The sequence below is a fragment of the Malaclemys terrapin genome, chromosome 3 (assembly GCF_027887155.1).
Source record: "Malaclemys terrapin pileata isolate rMalTer1 chromosome 3, rMalTer1.hap1, whole genome shotgun sequence".
Lineage (NCBI taxonomy): Eukaryota > Metazoa > Chordata > Testudines > Emydidae > Malaclemys > Malaclemys terrapin.
Window position 1 is genome coordinate 15,004,108 of NC_071507.1, and position 26,852 is coordinate 15,030,959.

Here is a 26,852-nt window from a genome sequence, read left to right on the forward strand (position 1 = left end):
ACACTACAACTTATGCTGGCATAAGCGCTAATGTGCACAGTGAGCTTCTCTCACTGACACAGCTTCTGCCGCTCAGGGTGTTTGGGGGCCCTGATTCATGAAAGCAAATCTCTTCAGGACTGCACTTAAGCATGTGCTTAAGTTGCATTGAAATTGATGGGACTCAAGAATATGCTTAAAGTTAAGCATGGGGTGAGCTTAAGACAGGGTTTCTCACAACAAATTTTTTGGTGGCCTCAGAGTGTGGCCACCAACGCTTGCTGACAATTTTTCCTAAAATACTTAATTAACTTTAGGAAAAACAAATAAATATGCACATATACATGTCCAACTCATTACAGTTTATTTATGTATGGGTTTTTTCAGACTCGGTAATAAAAATAATTTACAGTTGTCTCTATTCTTTACTGGACCTAAACAGAATAGAAACACACATAAGGCACTTCGCATGTTCTTGTCTTTTTGTTGTTGTTTCTTTTGCTTCTTTGGTTGTGCTTTTTCTTTTTTCTTCTAAGACTTGCTAGGTGGTAAGTCTTCTGCTGTAAAAAGTGATATTTGTATGTTTGTTAATATCGCTTTTCACAGCAGGCTTACTCAGCTACAGCAAGCCTGGGACAAATTAAGCCCTGAATGGAGAGGCTGCAGGGCCAGCTCCAGCTTTTTTGCTGCCCCAAGTGGCAAAGGGGGGAAAAAAAAAGATAAAGCCGCGATTGGCGGCACTTTGGCAGCAGCTCTACCACGTCGCTTCATTCTTCGGCGGCAATTCAGCAGCCGGTCCTTCCCTCTGCCGAATTGCCGCCGAAGACCCGCATGTGCCACCCCTTTCCACTGGCCGCCCCAAGCACCTGCTTCCTGCGCTGGTGCCTGGAACCAGCCCTGGCGGGCAGGGAGGCAGCAGGGCCCAGGGACAATGGCGGGGGTGGTGAGCCTGGGGCTGGCGCCTGGAACCAGAGCCTGCCACCATGTGGATGGAGCCTGAAGCCCTGTGTCTGAAGCCTGCCTCTCCTACCCCTGGGAAAGTGGGGAATTCACCAGGTGTCTGAACCTCCAGAGTTTGTGTCTTTCTGGAGGGAGGCAGGGCCCAACTGCTGCTGATTAGTTAATAGGTTCTTATCTTGAAATTTCCCCCCCCTTCCCCCGAGGTGGGGAAGCTCAGTGGTTCGAGCATTGGCCTGCTAAAGCCAGGGTTGTGAGTTTAATCCTGGAGGGGGCCATTTAGGGATCTGGGGCAAAAATCTGTCTGGGGATTGGTCCTGGTTTGAGCAGGGGGTTGGACTAGATGTCCTTCTGAGGTCCCTTCCAACCCTGATATTCTATGATTCTACTAGAAGATTCTCTAGTTATCAGTTGCCAGTGTATGTACTTTACTGTGCAGACCATTTGAAACCAGTAAGAGAAGGACCTTAGTGTTTTCTTGGATATTAGTTTTAATAATTATTATTATTTATCTTACAGTGGCACTTAGAGGCATCAACTAAGGTCAGGGTCCCATTGTGCTATGTGCTTTGCAAATATGTAGGAAGAGTCTATCCCTGCCCGAAAGAGCTCACAATTTAATTAGTATACTGAACTCATCAAGACTATGCAGATGTGTAAGTTACTCATGTGTAGTTTTTGTGCAGGATTGGGGCCTGGTTTGTACTTGATCTTTAGTTTACTACCATATATGATGGCTTTTAAAGTAACTTTGTATCAATGTCATGAAAATGTATCCGCCCAGGCACAAAATCTTTTACCACGGTTAACGTATAACATGGAGAGAGGGAAATTAATGATATTTTTTCCTTGCCTATTTTTTAAAAAAAATTGCTTTGGGTAAGTAAGTGAATAGACTACTGCAAAGCTGCTATAAAATATCTTGATTAAACAATAGAAAGGTATTAAAATAGTTTTAAAAAATTGAGTCCAACCATGTTTCGAGAATGACACTGTGAACTTGAAGACATACTGGTTGCTATGGAAATAGCACTTTAGAACATTCATTGGTTTAAATCTTTTGTCTGCAGCCATGCTTTCAATAAGATTCAGTTGTAATCCACACTCCAGTGGTGCATACATGCAAGGGACAGAAATTGGCCCATAAAATATAAAAAAATTTCTTGTTTATGTATTAGTGAATTTAGGAGAGAAATTGTAGTATTGTGAGTCTCAGGAGAAGGTGGCGGTTCATAGGCACTAGGTCTGACCAAGCATCCTCAGCTTATATTAAATGACCCCCGAAAGGAATAAATTATTGTTCCGTATAACTTCAGGACTGATTTAAAAAATTGTAAGAGGAGAGGATTAAATTGACCCTTAATGAAAGCATTTTTTTGCTTTTAAGTTTTTGGCAATGGGAAACTTGTAATCTAGAAATTAACACTATGAACATATACATTCATATCTTGTTCTTATAAGGATTCTTAAGACTACTTCCAAAGCCCATCAAAGTCAACTGAAGGCTATCCCTTGACTTCAAAAGGTTTTAGAGCAGGCCCTTAGTAAAGAAAAGGAAACTTCTTTTTGAAAAAATAGTATTTTAATAGTAAAATACTATCAAATATGACTTGAACAGTATTGCCTTTTAATGATTTGTTTGATGTATTGGAATTTGTGGTATAGAGATGAAGACATGCAAAGCCTGGCTAGTTTGATGAGTATGAAGCAAGCCGACATTGGAAATTTAGATGATTTTGAGGAAGACAATGAAGAAGATGAAGAGAACAGAGTGAATCAGGAGGAAAAGGCTGCAAAAATTACAGGTTGGTCTGGTCACAAAGGGACATCAATAAGATATTGTTTTTTCCCTGTAATCAGGAAAGTTCCATGGATTTTATTCTTCTATTATGTCTGGATGACGCTGCTTGTCGGCGGCATTTTGGCGGCGACGCCTATTGATGTTGACGCTTGTCGGCGGCATTTCGGCAGATGCTCGTCCACCGCCACAGTCCTCCGTGGCTCATCGTCTGGCGCCCGCCAGATGAAAAAGATTGGGGACCACTGGTCTAAAGAATGATCTGCAATAGATAACTGAGCTATTTCAAGTTACATATTATAGCTAAATGGTTATTGAACTTCTTGATCTCAAAAGGGTTTAGTGTGCCCAGAGTGGCTAGTGTGGTGAGTGCAAATCAGATCAGCATGTCCAAACACAAAGCTTCCTCCTACAGTTGTTATGCCTGTATATTGTGGCACCTGTCCCACAAATTCAGGCACAGCTCTCTCCTTTCTGAATTATGTGTTTCGGGAGTTGAATGTATACTGATTAAAGATGACCTGCAAAGGATTAAAATAGATTGGGTTGATAAAGATGACCTTAAACTTTTTTTTTTTTTTTTTTTTTAGTGTGTGTAAGTCATGCTTGTTTTTTCCCTAAGAAATATCAGGAAAGTCAGAACCGGTCTTCCCTGATGTACTTGTTGGGGGTCTGAAATGAAAGCTGTCTCTTCTCAGCTCTTACCTGAACAATGAAGATGATGAATTGTTAAGAGTTCTTCTCCTTGCTATTCAGCCATTTGAGTTAAATAACAATTTCTAATGTAAGAAAAGAGTCTAGAAGAGGAAAGATGCCTTTCATGTGCCCTCAGTCATAAAGAAGCAAAAAAAAGGCACAAACACATCCCCTAGTGCAGTGTTTTTCAAAGTTAGGGTTTCAGAGTAACAGCCGTGTTAGTCTGTAATGCTCTAATAAATTTGTTAGTCTCTAAGGTGCCACAAAGTTAGGGTTGCAACCCAGTATTGGATCATGACCCGAAAGGCACTGGGTCGCCTTGCTCAGCGACTCAGCAGTGCTGACCAGGATGTTAAAAGTCCCATCGCCGGTGCTGCCAAGCTAAGGCAGCTGATAGTGCCTACCTGCTCTGACACCGCGCTGCGCCCTGGAAGCAGCCAGCAGTAGGACTGGCTTCTAGGCAGGGTGGCCACGGGGCTCCGCGTGCTGCCCCTCCCTGAGCACCGGCTCCTCACTCGGAGCTGAGGGCGTGGGGCGGTGCCTGTAGGCAAGAGCCGCACAGAGCCGCTTGTGCTCTGCCGTCTAGGAGCCAGACCTGCTGCTGGCCACTTCCGGGGCGCAGCGCAGTTCATGGTCCCAGGACAGGCGGGAAGCTGACCGGGAGCCGCCAGACGTAAGTCGCGCCCCAATCTCCTGCCCCAGTCTTGAGACCCCCCCCAACCCCTCATCCCTAGCCCCACCCCAGAGCCTGCACCCCCAGCCCAGAGCCCTGACCCCCTTCCGCACTCCAACCCCCTGCCCCAGCCCAGAGTCCCCTCCCACACCCTGAACCCCTCATTCCCAGCCCCACCCTTAAGCCCTCACCCCCACACTCCAATCCTCTGCCCCAATCTTGAGCCCCTCCCAAACCCCTCATCCCCAGCTCCGTTCGGTCGTGGGCATTAACAGTTTTCTTCAACTGGGTCCCCAGAAAAAAAGTTTGAAAACCACTGCCCTACTGTATCAGGTTACTAAAAAAAAAAAAAAAAAAAAAAGTTAATCTAAATAATAGTGTGCCCTGTGGTTTTAATATGATGGGTGAGAGGTTGCCAAGTGGAGCCAAGACCAGCCATGTAATGACTCAGCTGCTGTGTTGGACCTGTATGGAATAGGAGGGCATCTGGGGTAGACTATGACAGGTTGCAGAAATGGTTCTCTTGAGTTGTCGAGGGCTATTCCTGAGTGTCACAAGGCGCATTGTGGGATTGCATTGGGAAGACTAATTGAATCATTGGAGTTGCATCATTGTTATTCTAGTCCTCATTAGCGCTGAAATGGGTCAGGCAAAAACAGCTATGACTTCTTGGACCTGTAGTGGTACTTAGAACAGCCGTGAAACATTACAATCACTTTTGTTTAGCTTCTAGACTACTTCAGTTTCTGGTTTAAGGCTTTGATCCTAATCTTTAGAGCCCCAACCAGGTCAGGACCCAGCTATGTCAGTGACCAGATCTCCATCCGTGCTGTACTTTTCTGGGACAGTGCAATTCACAAAGCCCAGGATGAAATGTGTGAGAGACTGAGATAAAGTATTCTTGGTCAAGGGGTGGAATAAGACCAGGCTGATCACCTTTAGGATAATGCTGCAAGACCCACGTCTCAGAGGAAGCTTTTCCACCATATCCAGAAGGATTTAGGTACACATACAAAACAGATAAACTATAATCAAGAATAAAAACTAAAAAACCCCACAAACCTGGAGCAAGGCCTCCTATAATTAGGGGGAAGAGAAGAGCGGAAAGCTCCATAAAGCCCACTAAAGACCTGGTGGGAAGACCTACTTTACCTAGGAAATACCAAGATATTACTGTGATGGTGTAACAGAAAACCCATATGTAAAGAGGCTGACAGATGTAGAGTGCCAGCTCCTGGCTCCCATTTCTATCCCTTTTGTATTGTACCACTCAAGGGGGACGGAGAGCTTCTCTAATAGCTTCTCTAACGGGGATTCCTGTGATGTTGGGGGAGTCCCCAGCTGGTCTAAAGCCAGCCTAGTTAAGTCTATGCCACCAACTTTACTTTGCCAAGTGTAAGGACGTTCCTGGGAGGGCCTAGTGTAGCTTATAGCTGCTTTTTCCCTCCTCCACACACTTACCCTGAATCCTGCACCAGTCACAGCTTGGACCCACGGTTCTGACCCAGAGAGCATTCCCGCTCTCTGAACTGGGGATACAGTAGATAAGTTTGGTATTTATAACAGACCTTCTGAATAGCTACTTGGAAGGCGGAATGATGAATACCTTTGAGCAAAGAGTATTCCATATCCAGTCAGTACTCAGATTGAGATTTTTTTCAGGTTTCGTTTTCTTACCATGCAAAACCAGTTCGTGTTTTGTTGTTGTAAATGTTGCACTCTAGGGCTATGTCTACACTACAACTTATGCTGTCATAAGCGCTAATGTGCACAGTGAGCTTCTCCCACTGACACAGCTTCTGCCGCTCAGGGGGGTGGTTTCTTTTATGCCAAGAGGAGAACTCTCTCCCATTGGTGGAGAGTGTCTTCCCCACACACGCTGCAGCGCTGTAAGGGTAGGCATGTCCTAAGACCCACAGGTAAAAAGCCTGAAAGGAAAAGGTCAGCCTCAGAGACAGTTTTGTTCTGTTTGCTGCAACTGCTGAACTATGCCATTAGCTGAACGTCTCCTGTTTGAGAGAGGTGAGAAAGGGCATTGGGCAGTGGGAGGGAGGGTGGAGGAGAATGGGTGCATGTAGTTTTCCAGAGTAGATGAAATAGCATAAAGAAAGGACAATAAGTAATCAGGAAAAAGTAAATATTAAGGTCCTGTTCCAATATCCATTGAAATCAATGTAAAGACTCCCATTGACTTTGATGGACGTTGGATTGGGTCCTAAAAGAGCTACAGTAAATGTACTGAAAGGGGAAAGAAATGAAATTCCAAGGAAAACTAAGAACCAAAGGGGGAAAATATCTACAGTAGAAAAAGAGATGGGAAACATAGAGTTAGACCAAAAGACACAGCTATTTTGAAAAAGTGAAAAAATATATAAAGAGGAAACAGAAAGAGGTAGTAGGGCACTATAAAAATCAGTCTTTTGAAAATAATTACATTTACAGAACCATTTAAAGCTAATTGAGAATAAGTGCTGTCAGCCACTTTGAACACTTGTTTTCTGCCTACATTTTCTCACACATTGTCTGGTTAGGATATTGCAGGACAAGGAGTCTGGGCTGTTCTCACAGACTCAGTGGCCTTAGGCCACTTAACCTCTCTCTATGTTTTCCCAACTGTAAAATGGGGATAACAACACTTAACTACTTTACAGGGTGTTTTGTAGATTAATTGGTTAATGTTTGTAAGAGCTTTGAAGATGTAGCATACTGTACAAATAGTAGAATTAAGTGTTATCTTACTTTTGACTCCAGATCTAATCACTCAGCTGTCTCTTTCATTGTCTGGAGATTGAAAGATAGCTGTACTGAAGGATGTATATGTAAAATGAATTCTGAGGATTTTATTGCAAACTCTGTTCCTTTTGCAGTATACTCTGAACATTGGATTTGGGTCAACATGTGACTGTAATATAAATAAATAATTGTAATTTCATTTCTCATGGCAGCTAGAGTGACCCACTCAATAAACGATAGATGAGGGGAGTAGAGAGATTGATCTCGGTTCTACTCCTAGCTTTGCCCTGATTTGGTGTGTGACTTTGGGTATGTCACTGAACTTGTGTGTGCTTCAGTTTCTTCATCTATAGAATGAGGAAAGCACCTCTCGAAAGCAGTTTGGGGTCTATGGGTTGAAAGCACAATATGAGAGCTGAATGTAATAATTGTTGTTGTCACTGAATTGACCCTAAAGTGGAGGTTGCAACAGGCTTTCCATTCTTAGCCCTGTGGGGGGGCTTTGCAGGGATTAGACCCCAGATCTGTGGGACAGCTGACTCCTCCATGCCACAGCCCAGCAGCTGCACTAGGGCTGTTTTGTATTATCAGATGTAAATCCTCTTGGGACAAACCCCACAGGAAGTACCATCTCAGAAGGGCAGACTGACAGCTTCCCTCATGGCCCCTGATTGGCCCAGGCACCCTATTTAAGCCCGAGAGTAGTTCCAGGAAGTGTCTGTACAACAAGATGATCTCCCCTGCCAGTAGTAGTGGCAGACCTGCCTCTCGGCTCATTCTTGGACTCCTGACCCTAGGTTCTTGACTCTCTTTGACTCCCAGTTCCTGACACCATTCCTGGCCTCTGACCACCACTGCTCAAACCACTAGACCTGTCCACCACTGCTCTGACCATAAGACCTGACCACCCAAGCTGCAATTGTGACACCCTATTGTCATTACATAGTCACTTTAAAAAAATCCATTAGCCTGAAAGTATCTCATGCTTAGTCACAGCCTGGCTTTTTAATTTTTGTTTTGTTTTGTTTTTTTACATTTAAAAAGAAAGTCCACTTAACCACTCTGTGTTAAGTGAACTCGAAAATAACATACATGTTCCTGTTTTTAATGTAAAGTTACAAACATTTTAGCTACAGTGTAATTTAAAGAGAGAGATTTTAAAATGGAGGGGAGGGATAGCTCAGTGGTTTGAGCATTGGCCTGCTAAACCCAGGGTTGTGAGTTCAATTCTTTGAGGGGACCATTTAGGGAACTGGGGTAAAAATCTGTCTGGGGATTAGTCCTGCTTTGAGCAGGGGGTTGGACTAGATGACCTCCTGAGGTCCCTTCCAACCCTGACATTCTATGATTCTGTGAAAATTGCAGAATTGTCATACTTAGGCCTCAATGAGCACAAGTTCCTTTGACATACTTAAGACATTTGATTAATAATTAAGAAAATTAGTATAGCTGTGCATGCTTTATTTCTTCGCTTAATGTTTTTGAATAGGCACCCAGGCCCTGATGCAGCAGTTGATAGTATGCTGACTACTGCACCTGCGCAGAGACCTATTGACTTCACTGGGGTTCCATATGGACTCAACATCTGCCCAGATGTTATCAGTTGTAGAGTCTTGAGCCCAAGTGTACTTCAAGCACAGATCTCTGAAGAATCACACGTAATACTGATCATCCCAACCTTCTTCCAGATGCCAAATTCTCCCTTAGGGCCAGATTCTGACACCTTTACTACTCTTTAGTAGCACCTAACCACACAAAAAGTCCCATTTACTTCAGTGGGTTACTTGTGGACCAAGATAATGTGAATAAGTAGATAATAAGATGTACAAAAGAGGATATAGGCCATAGATTCCTATGCTTCCCATTTCAACCCTCCAAATATAATATAGACCATTTTATCCTGTAATTAGAGACAATGAAATGCATATAGGTGTTTAGGGCGGCAGATGGGACCACATGATTCAAACCACATCAAAGAATTCAATGTTGGCTCCTTGTTTTAACAAGTTATTTGTTCATAGTTCTGCTTTATAAGCTTATATTCAGCTTTTCATTTGAGTAAAGAAATACATCTGTCAGTCTATGTTGTGAGTCCAAAAGAAATCTCAAAATGTAGCTACTACGTTGTTCAGATTTCCAGCAAGTCTTTGTATATTGAAGCTGAACAAGAAGGAGCTTAAGACTCCTAAGCTGACTGATTTCAAATTGACAATGTTTAAGTCCTATAAAACCAAGGCTGTTTAGGAAGCTAATGTGGTTGAGATGTGTTCCGGGATGGCTGCACCATCTTTAGAATAGACTGTACTGCATCTTCCTACTTTGAAATCAGTTACGTATTTATGTGGAAGAGTTACTACGTCTTTGCAAAACATTCAAATCTAAGATTTTTAGTAAAGCAACTTTTGGCTCCTTGTCTTAAATATTTAGAGATTCTGTGCCAGATTCTTGCCCTGCTTTTGGTTTCTTTGCACCAAAGGATAGTGTGTGGTTTATGTCCAGTGGAAAGGGGTGACCAAGGAATCTCTGCATCGCACCAGCGGCCAGTTGTAAGAACGTCCCTTGATGAGTAAGGCTGTTTTAGTCATGGGTATTTTTAGTAAAATTCATGTACAGGTCTCTGCAGTAAACAAAAGTTCACGGCCTGTGATCTATCCATGACTTGTACTATATAGGCCTGACTAAATCTTGCAGGGTGGGGTGGCCCGTGGGTGCTGGGGATGGTGACTCAGGACCCCCAGGGATGCTGGGGAGGAAGGGGGGTTGACAGGGCTGGCAGACTCCCTACCCAGCTCTGTGCCTCCCGTAAGTGGCCACATCCCCCTCCCTCAGCCCCTAGGGGAGGCGTGGCCAGGCAGCTCTGCGCACTGCCTCCGTCCCGAGTGCTGACTCTGCAGCTGAACCGTGGCCAATGGGAGCTGTGGGGGTGGTGCCTGCAGGCGGAGGCAGTGCACAGAGCTCCCTGGCTCCGCCTAGAAACCGAGGGATATCGCTGTTTCTGGGGAGCTTCCTTGAGGTAAGCACCGCCCAGAGCCTTCGCCCCCTCCTGCGCCCCAGCCAAGCCCCCCACCCAAACTCCTGCTGCTGCTGTGGGAGGTGGATGCAGTGGCCCATGACTGCTCCAGCAGTGGCTGGTGCAGCTGGCCCAGGGGCTGCCTGAACTGCTCAGGTGGCCCATGTGCCAGCCAGGGCCGGTGCTACCATTAAGGCGAACTAGGCGGTTGCCTAGGGTGCCAAGCTTTGGGGGCGCCAAAAAGCGTTCCTCCCCGAGCACGCGGTTGCCACTCCACTTCTCCCGCCTTCCAGGCTTGCAGCGCCAATCAGCTGTTTGGCGCCGCAAGCCTGGGAGGAGAATTAGAGAATTAGAGCACGGGCGGTGTACTTGGAGAGGAGGCGGAGCAGAGGTGAACTGGGGTGGGGAGGTGCCGCACGGCTCCCCTGGCCGGGGGGGTGGGGAGCTGCCACGGGGGTGCCTCAAGGTGTGGGGGGGAGCTGCCGCAGGGCTCCCCACCCCAGCTCACCTCTGCTACGCCTCTTCCCCGAGCACGCTGCCGCTGCTCCACTTCTCCCGCCTCCCAGGCTTGCGGCGCCAATCAGCTGTTTGACGCCACAAGCCTGGGAGGAGAATTAGAGCGGGGGCTGCATGCTCGGGGAGGAGGCGGAGCAGAGGTGAGCTGGGGTGGGGAGCTGCCGCACGGCTCCCCAGGGAGATGGGGGAGCTGCCGCGGGGGGAGGGGGGAGCCTCAGGGCGGGGAGCTGCCATGGGGGGGGTGGCGCAAGGTGGAAGTTTTGCCTAGGGCGCGAAACCTTCCTTGCACCGGCCCTGGTGCCAGCCACACTGGCCACTGCAGAAGCCCCGGAGGTCCCGGAAAGTCTTGAATCTCGTGACACACTCCCAACCTTACTGATGAGCTATGGGCACCCAGCATCAGTTAGAGCAACTGTAACCATGCCTCATTGGGTCACAACTGAGGATGCCAAATTCAGGATGAACTGCTGAGAAATAGGGCGAACACAACCCATATCTTTCATAAAATATATCAGACCAGCCACAAAAATAAACTCCTGTTTCACCACAATGGCTAACAAGAAGTCATAAAAGCAGTTTCCTTGGGCATTCCAGTTCTTATGTCATCACCAAAAACCCTGGATTTAGAGATGAGTGGTTCTGTACAACCAGTCTCATTAAGTGAAAGGTTCTTCTGATCCCAAAGGACCAGCCACACACCCAGGTCAATATATAACTTGGATCTTACCCCAAAATCACGCTGATGCCAATACTTCAGTATCTAAAATCTAAAAAGAAAGAAAGGTGAGAGTTGAAGTTGGTTAAAGGAATCAAGCACATACAGTAAGGGCAAAGTTCTTGGTTCAGGCTTGTAGCAGGGATGGAATAAACTGCTGGCTTAGTAAGTCTCTTGTTGCTTCCAAATCATTGGAAGGACCTCAGTCCCTTGGTTAGAATGCTCCCACTAGTGCAAGTGCGCAGTCCAGAGACTTAGGCAGGACAGGGGCAAAATGGAGGTGTTTCCAGGGCCATTTATATCCTCTGCCATGTGGGCGGAAGCCCATTGTTTCAAACAAAAACCTCAGCAGAGGTAGTGGAGAACCACAGGTGACCAGATCACATGAGCAAGTCACATGTTTATGCCCCATATCGCTCAGTCACTGCAGGAAGCCATTACCTATATTCCAGACAGCACGTTTATAGGACAGTTCAGTCGGTGGAGATGGGCATCTCCCATGGTCCATTGCGAGTTAAGAGTCCTTTTGATGGGCCATTCAATTAGAATAGTCCCTCCAAGATATGCTGGCTAACTACCTCGTGTGCGTTACCCCAGGAGCAAACATTTGAAATCCAGGAATAGAGCCAATATTCATAACTTCAAATACAAAAACGATACATGCGTACAGATAGCATAATCCTAACCAGCAAATCATAACCTTTTCATAGACCTCTTACATGCCACGTTTTGTACAAGATTCGTTGCAGATATATAATAGTGGTTGCAACAATGATCTGTATAGTCGTATTTTAATCAGATAACATCACAGCAATGCTGTTGTTGCTCAATTTTCACCTCTGTGTGATTTGTGACTTTTTTTTTATCAGTTTGGAAAATAGAGATTTCTGTTTGAGCAACTTTAGTTTCCAGTGATAGTTTTACTTTTCCCAGACACAAACTATGTACATAGATTCTAGGACTGGAAGGGACCTCAAGAGGTCATCGAGTCCAGTCCCCTGCCCGCATGGCAGGAGTTAAAGTTGAGTATGTATCAGTAACTTAAAGGTAAAACATTCCAAGGATCTCAAAAGCTTTATGTCTACCTTGTAATGACACTATGCAATTACCATACAATTCTGCTTAATGCATAATAGTTCATAGTCCTATATTAGATTGAACTGATTTTTAAAGATGTATTAGAATTTTTTTTTTTTTAACTCATGTTGTTTCTACAAGGTGGCATAAGTGCTGTAAATTTGGGAGGATACACTGTATCCTTCATCTGTAATTACCAGTAATTGGTTGAATCCCTGCTTTAAGTGCAAACTCAACTCAAGCTTAATTATGGAGTCATGAGTGGCGCTTCCATAATACTTTCCTCACTGTTTTTAGTATTTGTTTCATTGTAAATTGGCGGCACATGACTTGCCATTGCTTTTCCTATTGTTTTATCATCATGTCTTAATTTCCTCCAAGCTGAGTGAGCATCATTTTAAGCAAGTGCATAAAGCCTAAAAGTAACAATACCCAGATTATTTTAACTCAAAAGGCACCTTAATGCAGTTATTTGGTTCTGTTTTAAAATGTTGGTTTCAGAGCTATTCCCAAAGGGCCTCTAATCGCATTGCCATCTATCCAATGAGGAAGGTATTACTAAGAATAAGAATGGCAGAATCGGGCCCTAAATTACTGCAGCCTCTTTTATTCTGTAGTAAACAACATGGTCACTAACATACAATTATTATAAAATTGGGTGTCTCTTAGGTGGAAAAGGGATGGAGATTGGCTCTTAATGAGGCATAATCAAAGTGTATATGTCTGATATTGTTGTAGCCTCAATCTTTTTGTATTAAGCTAACTTTATACTATTAATTCCAAGTTTTACTGACCAACAGGGAAACTGTTAAAATAACTATATTTAGCATACCTAGTTTTCAGATTGATGTCTGTGTTCATTTTAAGTTTTTTGTTAACCTTGAGACTGCTGGTCGTGGGCACCCATCAAAAATTGTTCGGTATGTGCCTCATTGTGTTCCTTCTTGTTAAAATAGCGCTGAAGTGTTTCATACAGGTGCATAAGTGTATTCTATATCACTGTAATGATTCATTCGGAATGTATTCTTTTCATTAACAATAAGTGTCCTCTCTTTCCCTGTTTCTCTAGTAATAGCATGCTTTCTACAGCTTTTTCTTTAAATAACCCTATCTTACATTTGTCTTGACTGGCTTCTGTTTACAGAAATTGTAAACCAGTTGAATGCTCTGAGCAGCTTAGATGAAGATCAAGATGACTGCATAAAGCAAGCAAATATGCCTTCAGCTAAATCAGCCAGTTCCTCTGAAGGTCTATGAGCTTTCCTCCTTTCTTTCTGTTTCTGATTGTCTGTATTTACTGTGCCCTGTTACCTTTTGACTTCTGCTTGTATTCAGCTGTTACTTTTATCATTGTGCTTTCCATCCAGTGTGATTTTCAGTAATTTGTAGCACATCCAACAGGTAACAACATGATAGAGTCTCTCTCTTCAGCCACTGCATTGTCACATGATTGTGAATCGGAAAGGAAAACCACATCATTAAAACACAATTTGTGCAGTGAATAATGCTTAACCTTTATAACTTTGCAAAACATTCCTTCTCTCACTTTACGTGAAGGTTACATGTAAAGAAGAGAATTGACAGTAAACAAATATATGAATCATTCATATTTTGAAATCAAGTTGCTGTATTTAGCTTTCTAGATCCACTGCAAAATTTATTGAATTAGATTAGGTCCAGAAGGCTACGGTGGCAGTGTAGTGGGTTAGTACTCATCAATGAACACATTTTATTCAATTAATTTCTTCTGGCTGGAAACATTGGTGTGCTACAAAATACATTAGTTTAGTTCTGCGGTTGGTAATGTGCTCCAGTTCATTGTTCTCAGGGACCACTGGTGTGAATTTCTGAATTTGAAATGTGTTTTGTGAACAGTTAGTATCCAGGGTTGGCTGTGGCCATATTGAAACAATACTTCATTTTTTTCCAGAGCTTATCAACAAGCTTAATTTTTTGGATGAAGAGGAGCAAGACTTGGCCAATTCCAGTTCGAATCCGTTTGACGATCCTGATGCAGCAGAATTAAACCCATTTGAAGATCCTGATGCAGAAGGTGGTGAATTCATTTCACACAATCATTATTTACAGACTCGTTAATGAAGCATAACTTTTTTTCCTAAGGTTACAAACTAAAATTGTTATTCTGGTAAAAACTAACATTATTACATATACCCAGGCAGCAATATCAGGAATCTTAATTGCCAGTGGAAACTGAACATCTGCTTCTCCGATGATATATCAAATTGAAGCTTATTCTCTCTTCGTCTAGTGGTTCCACTAAATAGTGACGGTCTAATGGTAGGGATAATACCAGAATTCTGGCCAAATAACATATTTGCAATCTTGTAGCTGCCGTACAGCTGGGCATATGCCTTTTTTAAATCACACTATGACAACACTAGAATGCAATTAGTTGTTCTGAAAAGTTGTTTTGAGTTGTTAGTGTGTGAAAATCACCATATAAAGTCAGTGTATATAGAGTGCAACAAAACATAGTCACAAATATATAAAATATGTGAATGAAAAGAATGCTTCCAAAAGGTGTCAGATTGACAAATCTGGAGTCTGAAGCCTTCTACATAGGCACAAAGAGGAGCGTCGGGGAAAATTTCCCCATGCTCCCTGTCACGGATCCACAGGTCTGGTGCTCTTGAGCAGCTCTGGAACAGTCCCTCGGAGGAACCCCTTCCGTGTGCCAGACCCACTTTAGGGTCACACTCCCACTAGGGAAAGCCACTTGGCTTTACCGCTTCCCTAGACTGAACCTCGGAGCCTTCAGCACCCTTGCTTCACACTGGGAGTGAGTCCACCTGAGTTGGACACCTGAGAGAGACTTGTACACCCAAGGGAGCAATGCACCCCCACCTTCCTTAAACTGGAATGACTCTCAGCCAGCGTTGTAAAAGCAGAAGGGTTTATTAGATGCCCGGAACACAGCATAGAAAGTCCTCGGTTAACATAGAGAACAGAAAGTGACAGCATAGTCCTTGGTCAGTCCCAGAGCACAGAGCTTTCTGACCCCTCTTCAGTCCCAGTCCAGGAGCGTCTCCTGCTTCCAGCAGCCCATACTTAACAACCCCACAAGGCCCCTCCTCAGTCCTTTATTCCTGTTTCCAGGCAAACATTGTCACCTGGTCCTTCTCCTTTGTTCTCCAGTTGGTCATACCTGGCTGGCTTCCTGCAGAGGGCTGGCCATCCATGGTCGTTAGTAGCTATGTGCGAAATGTCCGGGCAATTGGAGTGGCCATTGCCTTCTTGGGCTCTCCATGGGCATGGGGACCCAGGTCCCAGACAGCTAGACATCAGTCACCCCTGTATCTCTGGCTCTCTGCAAAGAGTAAACAACCTTTTCCCACCATCTAGTTAACCAGGCACCACATAGGGAAAACTGAGGCACACACAATATTGATACAAAATATTAAGAAAAATTCCCAGTCTGTCAGACTCTCCCATCAGTGTACCTCAGTTCTGACCTAGGAACCATCTCTAAGGGTAAGAAAATTGCTCAGTTGCCATGCCCACTCGGCCCTTGAGGTCTCTGATTGGTGTCACTTAGTGGAGTGGTAACTAGGGAGTGGATTGAAACCTACCAAACTTATTTCACACAGGCCACTGATCAGCTTTCATATAGTGACAATTGTTAATCATTATCAGTCTGGGCTAGGCTTGGCAACATAAAAGTGAAAGGCAATTACCAGTCCACTGAACTACCCAGTCCATGTTCCCCTCTTTGTTTCTGATAGAAGTTTAAAATGCTGTTGTTTGGTTGTTATTGGTAATAAAAACAATAAACATATTTTCATAAGACATTCTGTTAATGAGTAGACGAAAAGACCACTGGACCAATCCTGAGTACCCTGCTCTGTTTTGTACAGTTTCCCAATGCTTCTTTCTTCCCTTATCTCTCTATCCTCTTTGTTTAAAGGCCCTTACTCATTGACATTTCACGCTTCATTTGGCCTTTTATAAACATGAGTTGTGTAACCTTTTCATGAAGTAGTCTTACCTAACCTCTTTTTTGCTGCCAATTTTATCATTTTCAGATCATCTTCTTTAGGTTTATGAAGCTTACTTGCTTCTAACATTTTGCAAATGTGTAGTGTTTATTTGCATCGGTTTTTACAATTCCTTTTATCACTATAAAATCCAGCTGGGTCACCAAAATCACCTTCCCATTGAAATAGGACCATCTCCTACCTCTTTTTAAAATGTATCCCTCTGAGGCCTTGAAGTTTTGATAAATCTTTGTAGCATGTTCAAGCAACTATACCCTTTATTGGTGTATAATTATGTCATTGTTCCTGGTACTACAGGGAAATAACACCTTATTCTATTCTTTTTCTTATACTTGCCTCGTCACCATAGCATCTGAGCACGTTTCAGTCGTGCATTGAGTAACTCTGTCACATGTGATTCATTTTGTCTTTCCTCCATTCCCCGCTGGGGAGAACTGTGCACGCAGTGTAGTGTTTTGGTTGGCTTTTGGTATTATTAAAAAAATGTGCATGGGGTGTGTGTGTGTGTGTTTGTTTAGAGAACGCATGCACAGTTTGCACTGGGAAAGGAAGGTGGTCAGGTTTGTGATGGTTTTAGTTCCTGTGGGAACTTAGCATCTGATTCTGCAGATACTTAACTGCCAGGCATAATGCATACTTCTGTGAGAAGTTCCTGTCAGTGGAACCAGGCCAGATACAATTGGCAGGAGCTAGTGCAAAAGCGGGCAGTGTGTCAATTGTAAATACGACATCAGTTTGTTCTTTTGTCTCTCCTACCTTTGCAGGTTTATTACTTGGCTACTCAAAATTATTGTGGGTTTGACCCTTGGTGTGCCAAGTTGCAGCTCAGTAGCAGATCTAATTTAATATTACCCATTTAAAGACTTAAAACCAACAAAATATTGAATTGATTCAAACTATGAACAGAAGCCTAAATTTTCAAAATGATTATGGGTGTCTGTTTTTGAATCCCCAACTTGAAATAACCCAAAGTGGCTTGATTTTCAAGGGCAGATGCTCACCATTTCTGACACCCTTTAAGTTGAGTCCCCAGAAATTGAGACACAAGATCACTAGTCACTTTGGCAAATTAAGACACCTGTCCTTACCTAGAAAGTATGCAGCTTTCAGAATTAGGTATTTAGTTGTTATACCATAATATAATATGATCTGGGTTGACATTGTTTTCTAAAGATTGAAATGTTTTACGAAGGCTTTGGCAAATGGCTACAGAATGTTTTACATTTACTGGCCAGTCTTGAAAGGCTTAAGAGACCCATAGTGGGTACAGATGCAGGGTTCAGGAAGGTCTGGAACTCCAGAGCGGAGCCAATGTCGACCTTTCTCAGACCTCCGTGGTTTGCCTGTGACTTGTCCCTCTGTTGCAAGGTCTCTTTCTTTGCACCATGTAACAGTGTGGGAGGCTGAGAGGAGTGTCACTGGCTTGAGGCAGGGCAGAATTTTTTTTTTTTTTTTTTTTTTTTTTTTTTAAGAAAAATGACAGTAGCTCTATGTTACGCAGGCTGACCAATGAGCTGGGAGGCTCGCCACCCCTTGATGGGTGGGGACCCTCCTTTCAGTGCCTCCATGAAGGTGGAGAAAAATAAGTAGGAATCCAGGATTGTTAGTATGGGAGAGAGGGAGAAGAAGGAGAGAAATAAGAGCCAAGTTTAATTAGGCACCTGCCACTGTCTGGAAAACCCTATACTTGTCTGCAGAGTTGCCAACTTCAAGGAGACCTGAAAATGATTTTGACAAAGTTCCCTCAGTTTTAGCATATGTGTGAAATAAATTAAATCTTTTAACTAATTGTATGGTGGGGCATTTTAGGGTGCTCTGCATATTGGACTACATCCTGTGGTCCATATTCAGGCAACTAATGGCAGTGAGAATTTGGCCTTAGTAAGGGGTGCAGAATTTGTCCCATAATGTTGAAGCTGAAAGGACTTGCAAAAACTATATTTGTATTTTCCATTAAATTCTATGAAGTTAAAAACAACACGTTACTGCGCTTTAGATATCTCTCCCCCCCCCCCACCATGTACCCCATTACACCACTGTTTAGACATGCCCTATGATAATTACAAGGTTGCCCAGTGCTGTGAGGAGACTGAATCTAGGACAGATGGGCAAGAGAGGCAGGTGGTTCTGCCAGCATGCACATACGTGTCTGTTTTGCTTTCTAAGTTATGGACCCTAAATACTATATTCCAGTTGGCTAAAAAAGATTGCCTTATTTTGTGTGTTGCTGCAAACATGTGCTGAAGGGAATCACTCACGAGGGGGTAAGTCTCCAACAGGAGTCAAAACTCTTGAACCTGCAGGAGGAGCCAGGGTGAGAAACAGAGGTGCTGAAGCCAGGGACCCTGTCCTGTGGTAGTGAGGCAGCAAGCCTCAGTGTCTAACACTAAATGAGTACATTTCCAGAGAGACTGTGTAAAAATCAAAGGTGTGGCACAGTGTGGAACCATGACATAGACATAGGGGTCAACTCTTTTGGACTCAGTTGCAGGGTTGGTTCTTGTGCACTCCCATGAGAAAATATTTCAAGAGCTAAAAATAATTTTAAAATAGAAAAGGCTTTGGTTAAAAATTAGGCAAAGGTTCAACATAAATAATACAACTTGAACTAATAAGTAAAGCTCTGATTTAGTCATGGGTATTTTTAATAAAAGTCGCAGACAGGTCACAGACAATAACCAAAAACTAACTACTGAATGCAGTAGAGCTAAATTTAACTACTGTATATGTTACTTCCTTTTGTGTTCGATTGTATTGGTTTCACTCAAGGGAAAATAGATTGCAGATCACATGAGATTTTTAAAGGGATTTTTGTATGTAAAGTGTCTGAGTAATCATTGGTAGTTGGAAACACTCCATAATTAAGAGGGATAGAATATAGTAATAAATGTCATATATATTCACCAGAACCTGCGGCACAATTTGGTAAAGTCGATTTTTTTGTGCTGTTGATCTCGTCCTTAATCATACACGTGTGCTTATGTTCTCTGTACCCATCTTCAGTTTAAATAAGGCTGGTAGAGCTATGATCTGTAGGTCTCAATCCTTTATTGTGGGAAATACATAGTTAATCTCTTTTTATTCTCCCCTCTTCTGACAGTAGCAGTATTTCAGAGTGGACAAATGAGCTGTCTCTTCTGAGACAGACAGCAGTGAAAGGGCCTGTAACAAAATATGGTCTTGTAACTCTTGGAATTCAGATGTGAAAGTTTCAGTAGCTCAAGGAACAGGAGTCCTGAGATTCTTCCTAAAATGAGATCTCTACAGCTCCGTACCTGTAGCTCTCAAGTAGGATGAACCAGGGCTGAGACTGGGGTCCCATTGCACTTGCCACTATATAAATGTACAGGACACAGTCCTTGCCCAAACACTTTATAATCTAATTTAAGATAAGATACAAGTGAGTGTGACTAACAATAGGAGCAAAGTGGAAATGAGAATAAAGTTAAACAGTAATACGTTCCTGTGGTTGTAGGCTTGCTGTGTGCACAACTTGATGGTTCATCCTGGTAACCTCAGAAAATTCAGGTCTTATCTACGGTGGGAATTTAACTTGACTCCAGCCATCAGCGTGCAAATCCCCAACATAAATTGGGTAAATTGCTGTAAGCCACAGTTTACACCAGTGCAGTTTACACTGGTTTCAAGTGGGAATAAGCTTCAAGAAGCACAAGTAGCAGCATATGATTGTCTATACTGGCTTGTCATCAGTGGCTGTACTGGAGCAAATCCCAAGTGTGGACAAGGCCCTTTTGGGGATCTTTGTGCTCTAGTGCCATATAAATAATGTCTGTCTTTTAAATTTGAAATAATCTATTATGTTCAACTCAGTAATTTCAAAACTCAAAAAATAAAGGGCATTTCTCATCATGAATAAACTGTGAACCGTTATTGCAAATAAAGTTTTTAGTTAAAACTGCTAGTAAAGATCCTACTTGCATGGGGTTAGTACTCACTTTCCTGCAATAATGCCATCTTGTCAGATCAGATAGTAAGATGAACTCCTGACCATTTATGATTGCAAGAATAGTGGGGTCAGTCCTGACACATTTCAGTGTGGTTAACATTCTCTGTCTATATATGTTTTTATATTATTCCAGTCACAAAGATATCTGCAAACAATCTCCCTGTAATTTCTGTTGCTGGAAAGAATTGTGTAGAGTAGCTGGCTATAAATCCCAAACTGTATTATTAATCTGATTGTGTATCTCTTTCAGCATAATTTAAATTTGTTGTAATAGAGAGAGTGTATTTACTATTGTTATCAAAAATCTATGGCAGCAGTTCTGATATGTATACTAAATGTGTGTGATTAGTCATTAACTTGCCTAATAAATGATTTTCCAGTGTTACTAGATCACATGTTTTAAATAAGACATGGAAGGGTCCCAATCCCTGCCACCATCATTAAGGGCCTACAAAATGTCATTTCATTAAGGAAATCTTTATAAATTATAAGAGTACAAAGAAGCATTTAAAGCATTATTATTAGGACCTGAATAACCTAATTGGGAAAATCCGTTAAAAGAAAATCACATCTATTGAGATCCTATTTACATTAGTGAATGAGGGACAAATGACTAATGTGGCTGAAAGAAGTTTTGGATAAGTGGGAAACTTCTCAAAGGGTGTGTGTACACTGCAGCTAGACACCCATGGCTGGCCTGTGCCAGCTGACTCCAGCTCGGGCTAGGGGGCTGTTTCATTGCAATATAGATGTTCGGACTCGGGCTGTGGCTCAAGCTCTGGGGACCCTCCCACCTTGCAAGATCCTAGATCCTGGGCTCCAGCGGAAGCCCAAATGTCTACACTTCAATTAAACAGCCCCTGAGCCTGAGCCCTGCGAGCCCAAGTCGGCTGCCATGGGCCAGGCGTAAGTTTTTAATTGCACTGTAGACATACCCAAAGTGTTCATATCCTCCCTCCCCACCCCTCAGGGGACATTATCTTTCACAGCTTATTTTTGGCTAAACAAGGTCACACTGTAAATAAAGCATTAGCATTCACTTCAAGGCAAAGATCTTAGATTCCAAGTTTCAGTTCAGAGCAAGGTATTACAAGGCAAACTTTTATTCATAAGCCCCTGAAAATACTGTATAAAGATCTGCTAACATAGTTTTGAACGTATTCTATATTCAATCATCTTTTTCAAAATGCTTTTTGTAGACCGCGATACTGAAACAGCTTCATCTTCAAAACCAGAAGACTCTCACGATAGCGATAATTATAATCCCTTTAAAGAGGGAGGTGCTCCAGAGTACTTGAACCCATTTGATGAGCCAGATCCTGAACCCGAAATGTTTGTAACTGTCAAAGATTATCCTCCACAACCTGCAAAAAGGAAAAATGTAAGACCGGTGGACATGAGTAAATACCTCTATGCAGATACTACTAAAACTGAAGAGGAAGAGTTAGATGAGTAAGTATAATATTTGTAATATTTCATCTTGAAGCAATCTTAAAGTATTAGTGGGATTGTTGGCATAATCTCAAAGTATACATGGATTTAACCAGGGTGGTTCTTGCCCACATACACAGGACAGAATTCATCAGTCTCCCAAGCATGTTGACAGGATCTGTGGGGGTGTTTTTCTGCATATACCTTAGGAAAGATTTTGCCTTTCTCGGCAACCCTGAATAATTTCAAGTGAGGTAGAGAGGGATGATTGATGGGCCTTGGTCCTTCCTGTCTTGCTGCTATTGTTTTTTTCTTAAAACAAAGTATGTTTACTCTTAATGAAAGTGAGAGTTCTTGGGATGAGTGCACTTTGGGTGAACTGATAGACCTGGGAATCTGTATAGCAAATGTTGAATCATTGGGAACCCCATAAAGACAGCAACTACTTGAAAGGATGAAAGAGAAACACCCTGTTCACTTCCTTGGAATTTGTTTCTAATAATTCTTCATCACTGACCATTCTAAAATCAAGGTTGGATGGTTTTTATCTAAAAGATCTGCTCTAGGAATTATTTTGGGGGAGTTCTCTGGCCTGTGATATACAGGAGGTCAGACTAGATGACTACAATGGTCCCTTTTGGCCTTGGAGTCGAAGAACCCTATCTAAAATTTTTATAAGACCGTGTTTGGCTGTCTTATGTTCTAGTAATGAAGCAGAATAGGGTGTGAGGGCATTTTTGCAATAACCAGGCAATTTGGGATGATTGAAGGCACAAACGTAAGGTGTGCTTGTGTCTTTAATCACCTTAAGAGTATGGTTATTACTCAGCAACCGCACCACCCATGCAAGGATTTATGGTGATTATACATGAGCAATTTTACAGACTACAACTGTAATTAACTTTTAATTGTAAAGACCTTGATGAGATTTATTATGGCATGACACTTGCATGGCTCTTATATTTAATAGTAATACAGGTGTCATGTTTTATCCTCATGTTTGCTCTGTTTATAGCTGTATTCTAGGAAACTGAAGAAGTTCCATGCACGCTGATAGAAATGTGTATAGGACCCCGAGGTTCATTTTCTCTTAAGTTCTGTGCCTGTGAATTTTTGTTTTTTTTTTTTATTTTTGTTGTGTTTTTGTTGTGCTTGGTTTTTGTTCTGCTGTGAAAAATTGGCATTAGGGAATGCTTTCTCTGCCAGCTCCATTCAGTGTTGGGGGGCGGGGGGGGAGAGTTGGTTTTCTGAACAAACTGCACCGGCTGCTGTATCTTCCCAGACTAAGAGTATGATTGCGCTGTTGACAGTGACACTAGACATTCCTGATCACTCACTGATCGGGGGCATCTGAAGGGGAAAATATTAATATACGTACACAAAGAGGTGGGGACAGAGAACAGCAAAGACTGAGGAAGAAGAGAGGAAAGAGACAAAGGTGACAATGGAGTGGCAAGTGAAGGATTTTTTCTTTATTTTACTTACGCCCACATCCCTATCGTAAACAAATCTGTGCCAGACAGGCCACTGCAGTGTTTTAAAGGGCAGGCTTGTTCTTCCTTCCTGTCTTTGAGATTGTGGATTTCAGTAGCTCTTTGTTACAGCAGCTTTTGGTTTGTTTTAATTTTGTATTTTTCAAGTCTCTTAGGGGGATTTACAGTCCCCATTTGCTTTATTTTCTTAATGGAAGGTAAAAACGAACCCCGCAAGGATAAATGTTGTTCAAACCTAAGCTGGCCTGTATTTTCATTATTAAAATGGAGGGTGAAGCGGTTAAATAGCATAGTAAATTAGACTTTTACATCGTAGTCGCCACTGGAGACCGTTCCTACTTCTTCACAGGTTCCTAAGGAAGTAAAGCCTTTGAAAAGTTGTGGGGACAGTTTATTAAATGTATGGAGTTGAATGGGGGCAAGGGAGACATTTGCAGTTCTGCATTGTAGATTGTTATGACACAAGGCCTGTTTAGGAACATAGGGATTGGTATACTGGGTTAGACCAGTGGTCCATCTAGATCAGTATCCTTAGCCAGGTAGCAGCAATCATCAGATGCTTCTGTGGAAAATGGAAGAAACCCCATGAAAAACAGTTATGGAATGATGAGTATATAGGGGAAGGTTTTCCTCACTCCTGTAAGTTAGTGGTTTGCTTGTGCCCTGAAGCCTGAGAGTTTATTTCCCTTTGTACATTTTGTATTCTATCGAATGTGACTGTGGATATCCTTATCTATATAAATATGTAACCGTTTTTTAACCCTGCTAAGTTTTAGGCCTCAGTGGCACGGTATGGTGACAGGTATGCACTGTGTAAAATGTATTTCCCTTTTGCAGATATCAAATGTGTTTCCTTTCATTTTCTTGAATGTCCCCTTGTCCTTTTTTTATAAAAAAAAGGACAATTAGGAGCACCTGATTTACTCTCCTCTGTACCCTTCATTATCTTATAGATCTCTATCATGTTCCCTCTTATTTGTCTCTTCTCTGAGCTAACTGGTCCTAACCTTTGCAATCTCTCTTCATACAGAAGTCTCTCCGTGTCTCTAATCATTTTCATCGCCCGTCTCTGGATGCTCCTATTTCTGCTACTGTATATCTATTTTAAGATGGGGTGACTAGACCTAAACACATGTTGAAGACATGGGCAAACCATTGACTTGTATAACAGCATTATGGCATTATAAAACTTTCAGTAATATTTTCTGTATCACTCTTTATAGCAGATTCTTTCATTGAGAGTGGTTTTGAGAGTAATAGAAGGGCAACATGACAAATAGAAGGATATTTCCCTTCCTCACTTGAAAAGCAATGCATTTTTACCCTTGCATTTAAAGGGTTTTTTGTGTTTTGGGATTTTGGGGTTTGTTTTTTTTTATTGCAGTATACTTCATGCATCACTCTGTATTCCTCTTGCTGTGTTCATGTTAAATTTGATGCTCACTACCAAGAATAAGGATGAGAAAACTTTTAAAATCAGGTGCCTGGTCCCATTATCCTTTCAAGAGGGCAGAGCATGGATTTTGGACTCAGTCTTGTAGACAAGATGAAATAAATGATTTTAACAATGTTAGAACTATCATTATGAGAGGGTAGGAGGCAGGAATGGGAACTGGAATGTGACTGGGGACTTGCTTCTGTAGGGCCAATGACATAATGGCAATCTAACTTTTTTTTAACTAAAAGTTCATGCCATTAGATCTCTTCAGTGCGAGACCCAGGTTTCATTTTGATTGAGCCCTATACTAAACTCTGACCACAGCTCTGGATATCTCTCATGCCTAAGAAAAGTGATCGCTAAATGTTAAATTACTTAGCACTGGGATCTGGGATTTTTTTTTAAGTTAAATACCAATGCAAAATGTCCTTAACATTAGAAAATCCTAATGGAATAAGTTAGAGGAAGCATGATTTAGTGTACTTAAATCAGGAAATCTGTTTAAAGGCATGTATAGCCCTATGCATAACTCTACTACTAGAGTACCCTGAGAGTTGATTTTTAATCCAGGTCTGCCACAGAGTTGCTATGTAACCTTGGGCAAAGTACATAACACCTCTATGCCTTACTTTCTCTATTGGTAAAAATATTGACTTAAGATGGTTTGCTTAATGGAGACTTGCTTCATTGATGATTGATATCGTCAGAATATGTATGTAAATGCAAAATTATTTATCATAAGTATGTTGTGGTGGCAGTGCTACAGCTTACATGTTCTATTAAGGATATTCTACTATCAGGAAACTCAAAACAGATCTCTTGTGGGTTGAAATTTTGGTCATAGCTTAAAGAGGGAAGTGTTTGCAAAGTTTGAATAAAGTTAATTTGGCCATTTTTTAATTTTAGGCAAGCACCAAAAATTACTTGTGCATTTTTAAAAATGCGCTCAAGTTTTAAAAAAAAAAACAAAAAAAAAATTGGCCAGTGGCTAGTCCTTAATAAAGAATAGTTGCTTTGCTAAGTTAACTTAAGTTAAGCATTTGAAAATTGCATAAGTACGCACCTCTTTAAATTACACTCTTTTATAGTATCACACTTGGCCTATTCTTTTAATTGTTTCATTTGGAATTTAGCTCTTCCTTCAATAAAATGATTTTCATTAGCCAGTAATACCAGCCCAAAACATATCGAATAGCTTAAAATAAAAAATGGAAGTTATTTTCAAATCAAATGATTTGGTTCTATGGTTTCTATTCTCATTAACCTGACTGAATTAATGGAGGGCACTATAGTTGATGAAAGTTGCAACTATGTTTTCTTACTTCTTGAAGTTGTTTGATAGACTAGAGAAGCAACTAACTGCGGTGTTGATGACTACTGATTGCTGAGATGTTTGCTGGGTGCCTTATCTTGCGATGGACAGTTCAGCTTCTCTCTAGATAAATTCCATTATAACCGTTGGTTATATAATATAGTTGAAGCACAGACTGCATGAGCCAATTAATATCTTCCAGCCAGGATTCATTCAGCCAGATTTCGCCTGGTCTTGCTCACCAGGCAACCGAACACGAGCCAAATTCTGCTGTGTTACAAATCTGTAAATCTGAAGTAAATCGACTGACTTCAAAACTTGGGTTTTACATTATAATTTACCATTAGAAACCGAGCCTGTGTCATGCTTCTAATATTTTAGGAATCTTATCAAAATTAACAGTTCAAAGAAACTTTTAGGACTGGTTTTAAAATGAGGTGAAAAGTGTAACGTCTATGTGCTCTGTCTTTAATATACACTGAATGTAGATACAGCCTATGTTTTAAAGCAAATTCTAAACAAGCCTGTAACTTACTTAATTGTAGGCCTTGCTTCTTGGTAAATGTGTTGTGGTAAAAGTCTTTATTTAAGAGCAGGAATGTAAGAAAATTAATTTTAAAATGTGGTTCCACCCAGTTCTCAGATTTCTTTACTCCCATTAATCTGAACTTTTTACTCACAGCAAATTAACATTAACTTCTTAGAAAAGTCCCAGTGCACATAATTTCTGTAATTCTAAGTAAGGGTGTAGAGGGTCAGTTAGTTCATTGTCAAAACATGTTGCATTTGCTGGCTAGTCAGAAGACTAAATTGTGAAACTAAAGAAAACATTGTGATCTCCTTAAAACATATTGTTCTTCACTCTTTATCTTTTTTCATTTTTATTTTCACCTTCCTTTGAACTCTGTAATGTTTGAAGACCGCTCAACAAGGTTGTCAGCAAAATTAGAACAATTGACAGGTACTGTTCAGTCTTCGGTTCCAAACCGAATACCGTCCGTTTTCCTCCTCCTCCCCTGGAGTATGTCCATCCTTTTTTTG

At 41.9% G+C, this 26,852-nt stretch overlaps 1 protein-coding gene across 12 annotated transcripts in view; it reads left to right on the forward strand.

Annotated features, from left to right (window-relative positions):
- Window positions 1-26,852, forward strand: part of EHBP1 (EH domain binding protein 1) — a 332,067-nt gene that overhangs the window by 153,323 nt on the left and 151,892 nt on the right. For 5 of the 12 annotated variants that reach the window (XM_054022444.1, XM_054022446.1, XM_054022451.1 and 2 more), the window contains exons 7-11: window positions 2,602-2,741; window positions 13,299-13,403; window positions 14,085-14,207; window positions 21,337-21,589; window positions 26,731-26,772. In XM_054022444.1, coding sequence (XP_053878419.1) covers window positions 2,602-2,741; window positions 13,299-13,403; window positions 14,085-14,207; window positions 21,337-21,589; window positions 26,731-26,772 — 663 coding nt within the window. The remainder of the gene's footprint in view (window positions 1-2,601; window positions 2,742-13,298; window positions 13,404-14,084; window positions 14,208-21,336; window positions 21,590-26,730; window positions 26,773-26,852) is intronic. The other 7 variants (XM_054022447.1, XM_054022454.1, XM_054022448.1 and 4 more) reach the window with 3 other exon arrangements.